We start from the raw sequence: 11,399 nt of genomic DNA on the forward strand, positions 1-11,399 counted from the left end.
AAAAAAAAAAAAAAAAAAAAAAAAAAAAAAAAAAATATTTGAGCGAAATACAGTATTCGACAAACCAACATGATTATCTCACCTTCTTATTCAAGTTCATGAAGGCCGTTTTTTTTTCCCTCCCATAAATTAGAGCCTGGTATTTCAACATCAGATATTCTGTCTTGGATTAAACAAGAAGAAGAGCCTCAGGTTGGGGCCCCACCGGAGTCCAAGGAAAGTGACGTGTACAAAAGCACTTATGCTGGTGAGTAAGAAATTAAAGAGGTGTTCATGTCCATATCTAGCTCGTGCCAGGACTGACTGAAGAAACAGCAGGTGAAATTTGTAGAGGCAAATGTGTAGGAAAAGAATGAGGGAAAGAAACAAAGCCATGCTCAACATTATGAATGAAACCAAACAGTCACTAAAATAAATTTTAAGTGAGAAAATATACTCCTATGTGCAAAGACAAATGAGAATTGTCAGAACAAGAAAAATAAGTGCATACAGACGAACCAAAATTATGGGGATGGGGAAAGACGGAAGAACATGTGAAAATCATGTAGAAAGGGTAGAAAAAGTGGGAGTGGGGTGGGGAGACAAGCTCTGGAGACAGAAATGGCAGTGGAGAAGTGTAAATGGGAATGTTAAGTAAGGGCCCTCCCTCAGTGAAAGGAAAAATCAATGATGGGAGAAGAAATAGAAGTATCCTCCTTCTAAGATACTTTTGCCATTTGTATTGTAGAAGAGAATCTCAAGATCAGAAGGGTCGCAGTCATTTATACAGCTTAATGCAGTCTGTTTTTTTAGTATTTTCTGTGCTCTGTGTTCTTTTAGACGGGGAAACACAAATGAAAAATAAGACAGTTTTAGCTCTTGAAGAAACTTATACTAGGGAAATACATACCAGTACTAGGCAAGCCTGTTAAGTGTCAAGGATGAGTGGGGTGGATGACTTACATAAACGAATGAGAAGTTTCAGGAACATGCATCAGGTTGGGCTTGGTGACTCATGCCTATAAGCCCAGCATTTTGGGAGGAAGTTGAGGTAGGTGGATCACTCGAACTCAGGAGTTCAAGACCAGCCTGGGTAACATAGGGGGATCCTGTCTCTAAAAAAAAAAAGGAGAACATGCATCAGTTTTAGTTTAGGTATTTAGATAAGACCTAAGGAAGGGCATAAAGCCACAATTGTACCTTACAAGATTGGTATGATATGGTTGGGTATAATTTGGGAAGATGGGGAGAGAGTGGTAGCATTCTGCAAAAGGGAGGACAGAATAAGTAAAGATGCATAGCAGAAATGTGTACTCTGTTCTCAGGGGACGTAAAGAGACAGCTGACCACAGTGATGGGTTGATCTGATAGAAATAGGAATAGATGATTATGTGATTTTAGGCTTTGTCACAACAGGCAATAGAGAAAGTTCTTGAGTAGAGGTAAAATATGGTGAAAGTAACATTGGGAAGATTGATGCCAAGGATTTTCTGTTTCTTAACAGATAGCATAGAAGAGGTACAATGTTAAATTTTCTGATGAGGGCTGGGTGTGGTGGCTCATGCCTGTAATCCCAGCACTTTGAGAGGCTGAGGCAGGTGAACCACTTGACTCCAGGAGTTCAAGACCGCTGGTCAACATGTCAAAACCCCATCTCTACTAAAAATATAAAAATTACCTGAGCACGGCTGGACACGGTGGCTCATGCCTATAATCCCAGCACTTTGGGAGGCCGAGGCGGGTAGATCACGAGGTCAGGAGATCGAGACCATCCTGGCTAACACGGTGAAACCCTGTCTCCACTAAAAATACAAAAAATTAGCTTGGCGTGGTGGCGGGTGCCTATAGTCCCAGCTACTCAGTAGGCTGAGGCAGGAGAATGGCGTGAACCTGGGAGGCGGAGCTTGCAGTGAGCCGAGGTTGCGCCACTGCACTCCAGCCTGGGTGACAGAGCGAGACTCTGTCTCAAAAAAAAAAAATTACCTGAGCACAGTAGTGCATACCTGTAATCCCAGCTACTTGGGAGACTGAGGCAGGAGAATTGCTTGAACCCAGGAGGTGGAGGCTGCAGTGAGCCAAGGTCACGCCACTGCACTCCATCATGGGCGACAGAACGTGATTCTATCATAAAATAAAATAAATTTAAAATTTCATTTCATTTCTCTGATGATTTGTCACAGAGACCACTGTTGTCTTGGTTATTATTGCAACCTTCTGCTGAGTTTCTGATCTGAGCTAGTTGAGAGTTGGAGTGATCTGTTAGAGCTGGGTAGGAATGCATGAGAGTTGCTAGTGAGACAGTTATTGATAGGTATAACTCTGGAGTCTTTTCTTTCAGATGAAGAGCTTGTCATCAAAGCTGAAGGCCTTGCTAGATCCTCATTGTGCCCTGAAGTTCCAGTCCCTTTCTCTTCTCCACCAGCAACAGCAAAGGATGCTTTTTCAGATGTGGCTTTCAAAAGCCAGCAGTCTACATCCATGACACCTTTTGGACGTCCAGCCACTGACCTGCCTGAAGCCTCTGAGGGACAAGTGACTTTTACTCAGTTGGGTAGCTATCCCCTCCCACCTCCAGTTGGCGAGCAGGTGTTCTCATGCCACCACTGTGGCAAGAGTCTCAGCCAAGACATGTTGCTGACCCACCAATGTAGCCACGCTACTGAGCACCCCTTACCCTGTGCCCAGTGCCCTAAGCACTTTACTCCACAGGTGGACCTCAGCAGCACCTCCCAGGACCATGCCAGTGAGACGCCCCCCACCTGCCCACACTGTGCCAGGACTTTTACTCACCCATCAAGACTTACCTACCATCTTCGGGTCCATAACAGCACTGAGCGTCCTTTCCCCTGTCCTGATTGCCCCAAGCGCTTTGCTGACCAAGCTCGACTCACCAGCCACCGGAGAGCTCATGCAAGCGAAAGGCCCTTCCGCTGTGCCCAGTGCGGCAGGAGCTTCAGCTTGAAAATCAGCCTCCTGCTCCACCAGCGGGGTCATGCACAAGAGCGCCCTTTCTCCTGCCCTCAGTGTGGCATTGACTTCAACGGCCACTCGGCCCTTATCCGTCACCAGATGATCCACACAGGCGAGCGTCCTTACCCCTGCACTGACTGCAGTAAGAGCTTCATGCGCAAGGAGCACCTGCTGAACCACCGGCGGCTGCACACGGGCGAGCGGCCCTTCAGTTGTCCTCACTGTGGCAAGAGCTTCATCCGCAAGCACCACCTCATGAAACACCAGCGCATCCACACCGGGGAGCGGCCCTACCCCTGCTCCTACTGTGGCAGGAGCTTCCGCTACAAGCAGACACTCAAGGACCACCTGCGTTCGGGCCACAATGGAGGCTGTGGCGGTGATAGTGACCCATCGGGTCAGCCCCCGGACCCACCAGGTCCCCTCATAACTGGGCTTGAAACTTCTGGCCTGAGTGTCAACACTGAAGGTCTAGAGGCCAACCAGTGGTATGGGGAAGGGAGTGGAGGGGGAGTTTTGTAAATCCAAATCTCTGTGGCTTCATGGTTGTATATGCTCACAGTAGGGTACAAAATCCAAGAGAAAGTCTGTGAGCCCCATCCAACACCCACAGTAATTATTACCTGGTACATCACTGAACTTGGGGTCCTATACACTTGACTAGAGACATGGTTGTGGTTTGGAATTTCACACACTTACAAGAATACCACATTTTGAAACCCAGAAAGACCTGGAAAGGGGCCCAGGACCTCCATCTTTTCAAAGATACAACAAAAGCAGAAGTTACAAGAATATTGTGGAGAGGTTGGAAAGCAGGATTTAACCTCTGGTTCTCTTGTTCTCAGAGAACAGGAGGTTGATAGTAGATTATGTCTCTAGGTAGAGACAGGTACATGGGAAGAGTCTCCAAAACTGGAAGCCCATCATGAGGCATGAGAATGTTTAACCATAAAGCCCTTTATTAGCTCCTTGATAGCTAAGATGGTTGTTGGAGAAAGTGCTTAAGCCACTGTTGATGTTGCTGCCTCCTGTCTGAAAACCAGCCAAGATCTGTTCACAAGCCTCTGTGGCTACCTTTCCCTGAAACATGGTAACTCAAGACTGCCTGCCTAGGTTTCTTAGATTAATTCTTCACGTACATTTTGTTTAATATTGGTTGAATATGAAATCTGACTTTAAAAGATTATTAAGGAGAACATTCCTTAACTATACTGGCTTGATTTGAAACAGGCTCTTATTGCCATTTAAAATGCTAGAAACCTTTGGCAAAGTCCTGGTTAAAAAATTGGCAACAGTTTTCTCAGTCCCAGCTTTAAAAGCTAGAGACCTCAGAGAAATAGCTGGCTTAACAATGATAGAACGGCCTAAAATTTGTGCCTACACCATGTTCTGAGAGTCGTTCACATCCAATTCTTCCTTATCTTTTCCAAGCCAGTAAGTTGGCTTCTCCATTCCTGGTGTGTGATATTCTTGACAATCATCAACAACAAAGATCACAGCACTTTCCGGAAGCATGGAGCTTCCAGAAAGTGAACTCTTCATCCTCAGTAGTGAGATGATAACAGTGTTGTAATGCAGCTTTCTTGAGTCATCAGAGAGAGTGTATGTTCACCCTATCTGGCTGTATCCCATTGACAGTGGACAGATTGAGGAACTTCCTAGATCACTGAGAACTAAGCACCATGCATAGACAACAACAGTTTGTTCCTGCCTGTATTGCTTTTAGGGGCTTTGACTACCATTCGTTCTTTTCTTGGGGTGATTTAATCACCTGGGAGCATCCGAGTCTGCTGCTAAGTGGCTTTGCAGCTGGGCCTAAGTTCTGTTTCCTTTATGGATCTCAAATTTTCATCTGCAAAATGAGGCTGTTGAAAGGAAAAAAAGTGAGCCTCTAGGAGTTACTCAAAAAAAAATCTTGTGATACATTGCTTTTCCTGCCAAAATTCTGTCTCTGTCCTTGGCTTCTGTCCAGGCAAAGCTAAATAAGACAGCAAAATCAAAGCAGATAAATTCCTGCTGAAACTTGACTAAAATTTATTTGATTTGTTGTTTGACTCCCACTTGGAAGCCTGAGGTAGAAGACAGAATGCAGAAGTCCTACATCTTGGGCAGAAAATGTTCATTCCTATACTCTTGTTTCCTCTGCTTCTTCCTGAGGTGCCTAGAACAAGGTCTGGAAATGTTTAGTCAGGATATTTTCTTGATGAAGTGATAAGGGAAGGACCCATTTTTTTGCTTATCACCTAGCTCAACCTTCACTCTCTCTAGTTATGCATAACAACACTAGGAAAAGGTGTTAGCCCAGCTAACTTGGCTTCTGGAAAGACTGTGTCTGAACATGTTGCTCTGTAGGATAATCACATTTATAAAACATCTGCTCTCTGACATTCACAATACCAGGGACCGTGGGAGACACAAGAAATGTGTGCCTGCTGTCATAACTTACAGTGGAAAAGCCCAATAACACAGAACAAGACATGATGGGCAGTACCGTAGTATATTGGGATTAAGAGCTTTCTAGCCAGAATCTGGACCTATACCATGGGAAGATTTAGGGGTTCTGGGAATCCCTAAGCCAGGGTTCTGGCTTCATTGGCAACCCACTATGAACTTGAATGTGAGATTTAGCTCTAGTTTGCACCTTGATTTCCCCAGTGAAAAGGGAGAAGAGCCAAAGTATTGTCTAGGTGCTGAGTTCCTTTTCTGAATGGATTTCAAGCATTTGCCAGGGTATGCTGGAGGAGGGACTTCTACAGTAGGTGAGATGTGGGACTAGGTAACACTTTAAATACTTTTTTACTCAAAGATTTGCCAAGAGCACAGCTTATTAATGAAAGAGACCTGTGGATTGAAGTGCTGCAGGTAGATCCCACAGTCCCTTGTGAAAGGAACTCAAATACAAATGAAGCAAGAGCCCTAAAATGGAATGAAAGAGGATGTGTGAGGCCGTCTCAGAGAGATGGAAGCAGGCGTGATACTAATCCTCAACCCAGGAATAAAGTAGAGAGTTCAACTGTTACTCTTTTCTTTCATCAGTCCCCTATCAGTTAGAACTGCAGGCCAGCTCCAAAGAGTGCTTAAGATTCAAAAGTGGGTAAGTAAAATGGATCAGTGGGAAGGATAAGGTGTCCAACAGAAAGTGTGGGGGAGAAACTCTTAGCCCATCAAGTGCTCCTGAGAGAAACCATGCAAATTTAACTCTTCAGTTAAAGAAATACGTGAGAACTGCTTGTCATGACCAGAGAAGATAGGAAAGGGGAAACCCCAGAAACGTGCTCTTCATCTGTCAGCCTTTTGGACCAAGAAGTTGTCACTATTACACATAAGCACCATTCCCTTAGAGTGGATCCAGGTGTTGACTATAACCAGATTTACTCTGCTTACTAGGTTTTTCATTGTCACCATTGGATGAACCTCTGGTTTAGCCACAGTTGTGAAAATAAATGGAAGTTGGTTGATTGTCTAGAAAGTGAAAGAAGATGGCCCTGCTCCTTTTCTGCTGACCATTTAGTATTGGAAACTACTTCCCTTTTCATTAATAATAAAGTGTGCAAGGTTCCTACTGGGGGGAAGGTGTGGGGCTCTGCTGGGCTTCTCTTGAGCATATCTGAGAAATGTTCATGCCTGTCTCAACCAGGACCAGACCCTGTGACTTACTAGGTAGTAACAGTCCACAAAAGCCTCGTTGATTAAAAAAAGAGAGAGAGAGAAAGGACCTCATTCCAAATGGAATGGAAATCCCAAATTTCTGCTCAGGTTTTCTCTGAGGAGGGATAGGACACCCGCCCTTCTTCCCATGTCTTAGCTTCTTAAACTACAAAAAGCATCCTCAGTGGCTGCCTGAGGGCAGCTCAGTAGCCACGAGCAAAAGCATCTTTCCCAGACAATTTTCTTATGGACAAGGACCTCTGATGTCACTAAATACATTTTTTTTTTTTCTGTCTTTGGGCCTTATTGGTATTTCTAAGCCTGTTCTCTTTAGTCTTGGTTTTTTGTTTTTGCTGAAAAATTCTTTTCAGAGAAGTCTCACTGTGTTGCCATATTGCTCAGGCTGGTCTTGAACTCCTGGGTTCAAGTGATCCTCCTGCCAAGGCCTCCCAAAGAGCTGGGATTATAGGTGTGAGCCTCCTTGCCTGGCCTAGCTCCGGTTCTTTATCTGTAGCAAAGGAGCAGTCATTTCTCACAGGATTTATACACAGAGGCCGTTCTTTGTTTTTGGTTTTTGTTTTTGAGATGGAGTCTGGCCCTCTCGCCCAGGCTGGAGTGCAGTGGTGTGATCTCAGCTCACTGCAACCTCTGCCTCCCGGGTTCAAGTGATTGTCCTGCCTCAGCTCCTGAGTAGCTGGGATTACAGGCACACACCACCACACCTGGCTGATTTTTGTATTTTTAGTAGAGATGGAGTTTCACCATGTTGGTCGGGCTGGTCTCGAACTCCTGACCTCATGATCCGCCCACCTTGGCCTCCCAAAGTGCTGGGATTACTGTGTCTGGCCCGTTCTTTGTTTTAAAATGTTTCAGACTCTTAAAAGCAAAAGATGTTACTCTTTTCTTTCATCAGTCTGCTATCAGAACTGCAGGCCAGCTCCAAAGAGTGTTTGCTTAAGATTCAAAAGTGGATAAGTAAAATGGATCAGTGGGAAGGATAAGGTGTCCAACAGAAAGTGTGGAGGAGAAACTCTTAGCCCATCAAGTGCTCCTGAGAGAAACCATGCAATTTAACTCTTCAGTTAAAGAAATACCTGAGAAGGCCGGGCGCGGTGGCTCAAGCCTGTAATCCCAGCACTTTGGGAGGCCGAGGCGGGTGGATCACGAGGTCAGGAGATCGAGACCATCCTGGCTAACATGGTGAAACCCCGTCTCTACTAAAAATACAAAAAACTAGCCGGGCGTGGTGGCGGGCGCCTGTAGTCCCAGCTACTCGGAGGCTGAGGCAGGAGAATGGCGTGAACCTGAGAGGCGGAGCTTGCAGTGAGCCGAGATCGCGCCACTGCACTCCAGCCTGGGTGACACAGCGCGAGACTCTGTCTCAAAAAAAAAAAAAAAAAAAAAAAAAAAAAAAAAAAAAAAAAAAAAAAAGAAATACCTGAGAACTGCTTGTCATGACTAGACAAGATAGATCAGATTGGTGGGGGCAGGGAGTGTGCAGAGCCTTAACAACAATACATCATGTATGTTAGTACAGCTTAATGGTTATGAGCAGGGACTCTGGAGTCCTCGATTCAAGTCCTGACATCATAAGTAAGATAACTGATGTGTTATTTAACCATCCTGAGCCTTAGTTTCCTTATCTGTAAGATAGGGATAACAATACCTGTGTCTCAGAGGTGTTAAGGCTGAGGAGGGAACCTATGTAGTGTTTAACACAGGACCCTGACAGGAGGTGTTCAGTATCAGCCATCAGGAAAGATTTTACAGGACCAACCAGATGGGGGATCATAAAGCCGGGCTGAATTTGAAGTGAAGGTGCCAAGAACGGAGGCTGCTCTGCAGAACTATCGGGCCAGAGCATATTGTTTCTTGCAGAAAACAATATGGAAGGTTCTGTTTATGTATCTAGAAGGTTCAGTTTACGTATCTTGCAGGAGTCATTTGTCACTTTCTAGGATGTTATTCCTCCCTTCTGGCCTTGTTTTAGTTTCTTTTTAAATGAGTAACTGGCACAATCATATATGTATACACACATACACAATGATTTTGCTCAACTTGGTTAAATTGCCTCTTCAAAAAAAAAAAAAAAAAAAAAATTTACCCTTAAGACCAACCTCCCGTCAAAGGCGGCAGATATTATAGCCCAGAGATGCCTCGAAAGCAGTGTCCTGCAGTGTTCTCAAAAATTGCCAGGTTACATTTCAAATAAAACACTTGATAAAGGCCAGGCACGGTGGCTCATGCCTGTAATCCCAGCACTTTGGGAGGCCAAGGCGGGCGGATCACCTGAGGTCAGGAGTTTGAGATCAGCCTGGCCACCCTGGCAAAACCCCATCTCTGCTAAAAATACAATTAGCCAGGCGTGGTGGCGGGTGCCTGTAATCCCAGCTACTTGGGAGTCTGAGGCAGGAGAATCACTTGAACCCTGGAGGCGGAAGTTGCAGTGAGCCGAGGTTGCGCCACTGACCACCAGCCAGGGTGACGAGCGAAACTCCATCTCAAAAAAAAAAACAAAAAAAAACACCATAAAATATTTGATAAAACCTCATTGAGCTATGCGGCTTTATGTTTATTAGCAAAACCAGTATTTACTGTAAAATCTTAGAACTGGTCTAAAACCTAAGCTACCCAAGAACAGAGGCCATGTATTATTTTGTATTCCTCATGATGCCACATGCTTTTAGGCACATGGTTGCTCAATGAATAATTGTATAGTAGGAAGGTCACCAGAAGTAGGAGTTAAAAAGTGGATGATGGTCCTTGCTTAACATTCTCTACTTGTGTGGGGCAAACTACCTAATTTACAAAGATCTCATTTTCCTATCTCTAATGTGAAAATAGAACAACATGGTAATATAAAGTCCTTTCTTCTGGATTAGGATTGTCAGAGTTGGGGAAAAGACCCTTCAGTTCTAAAATTACAGAATTTAAGATTTTACTTTTGGGTCCTCTTTCCTTGTCTGGTTTCTTCCTAGATTCTGCCCTTTTGAGTGATTGTTCTGCACAGCAGTATAAACATCTTGGAGAGGTATGTGTTTTTACAGACTAAAGAGTCTCATTCTATCCATATTATTATAACTCCAAAGCTACACAAACTGAAAAAGTTCTAGCAAAAGTAGAAAATTTTGTTTTAAATAGAAAGTACACATTTAATTCACTTTTTCAAAACATAGGAAAACAAAGTAATTCTTTTGCTAGGGTGCTGGGTAATTCAATGATTACTTTTCCCTATAAATTTTGTGTAATGTAAAGCTCTTTGTGTAAACCTTTTTTTTTTTTTTTTTTTTTTGAGATGGAGTTGCCTATGCTAGAGTGCAGTGGCCCAGTGTTACCTCATTGCAACCTCTGGCTCCCAGGTTTAAGCAGTTCTCCTGCCTCAGCCTCCCAAGTCGCTGGGATAATAGGTGCCTGCCACCATGCCCAGCTAATTTTTGTATTTTTAGTAGAGATGGGGGTTTCACCATGTTGGCCAGGCTGGTTTCAATCTCCTGACCTCAAATAATCCACCTGCCTTGGCCTCCCAAAGTACTGGGATTAGAGCCACCACACCCAATTGTGTAAAGCTTTTTTTTTTTTGAGATGGAGTCTCACTCTGTCGCCCAGACTGGAGTGCAGTGGCGTGATCTCGGCTCACTCTTACCTCCGCCTCCCGGGTTCAAGAGATTCTTCTGCCTCAGCTTCCTGAGTAGCTGGGACTACAGGCGTGAGCCACCACACCTGACTAATTTTTTATTTTTAGTAAAGATGGGGTTTCACCATGTTGGCTAGGCTAGTCTCGAATTCCTGACCTCAGGTTATCTGCCCGCCTCGGCCTCCCAAAGTGCTGGGATTGCAGGAGTGAGCCACCGCGCCCAGCCCGCGTAAAGCATTTTTAATGTTTTTGTAAGAATAAGGATTATTGTCATGAAAAAGATCCTGGAAAGCAAGTCAGGAGACCAGAGTTTTAACCTTGCTTTCAGTTTTCTCATTCATAATGTGAGGATAATACCCAGTTTACAAAGGTGTTGTGAAGATCAAATGAGGAAAGTTTTTTTTTTTTTTTTTGAGATGGAGTCTTGTTCTGTCGCCCAGGCTGGAGTGCAGTGGTGTGATCTCAGCTCACTGCAACCTCTGCCTCCGGGGTTCAAGCGATTCTCCTGCCTCTGACTCCTGAGTAGCTGGGATTACAGGCGCGCACAGCCCCGCCACCCCCTGGCTAATTTTTGTATTTTTAGTAGAGATGGGATTTCACCATGTTGGTCAGGCTGGTCTTGAACTCCTGACCCTGGTGATCCGCCCTCCTCGGCCTCCCAAAGTGGTGGGATTACAGGCATGAGCCACCACACCTGGCAGGAAAGATTTTGAAGTGCTTTGAAGTCTATATTTCAGGCATAAGAAGCCAGTGTTGATATAGTAGTTGCAGGAGAATTCCTTTGTTAACCAGTTAAACAATATCGGCTGGGCGCGGTGGCTCAAGCCTGTAATCCCAGCACTTTGGGAGGCCGAGACGGGTGGATCACAAGGTCAGGAGATCGAGACCATCCTGGCTAACACGGTGAAACCCTGTCTCTACTAAAAAATAAAAAAACTAGCCGGGCGAGGTGGCGGGCGCCTGTAGTCCCAGCTACTCGGGAGGCTGAGGCAGGAGGATGCGTGAACCCGGGAGGCGGAGCTTGCAGTGAGCTGAGATCCGGCCACTGCACTCCAGCCTGGGCGACAGAGTGAGACTCTGTCTCAAAAAAAAAAAAAAAAAAAAAAAAAAACAATATCATGGGTCATATTGATGCTTCTCTTCATTCAAGACTGGGCAGAGGCTGGTT

At 44.8% G+C, this 11,399-nt stretch overlaps 1 protein-coding gene across 2 annotated transcripts in view; it reads left to right on the forward strand.

Moving 5' to 3' along the window:
* ZNF398 (zinc finger protein 398) overlaps positions 1-6,421 on the forward strand; it is a 31,516-nt gene extending 25,095 nt beyond the window's left edge. For both annotated transcript variants that reach the window (XM_025380975.1, XM_025380974.1), the window contains 2 exons: positions 134-247; positions 2,318-6,421. In XM_025380975.1, the coding sequence (XP_025236760.1) occupies positions 134-247; positions 2,318-3,471 (1,268 nt within the window). In that variant the 3' untranslated portion in view covers positions 3,472-6,421. The remainder of the gene's footprint in view (positions 1-133; positions 248-2,317) is intronic.
* Positions 6,422-11,399: the final 4,978 nt, after the last annotated feature.

The sequence above is a fragment of the Theropithecus gelada genome, chromosome 3 (assembly GCF_003255815.1).
Source record: "Theropithecus gelada isolate Dixy chromosome 3, Tgel_1.0, whole genome shotgun sequence".
Taxonomy (NCBI): Eukaryota; Metazoa; Chordata; class Mammalia; order Primates; family Cercopithecidae; genus Theropithecus; species Theropithecus gelada.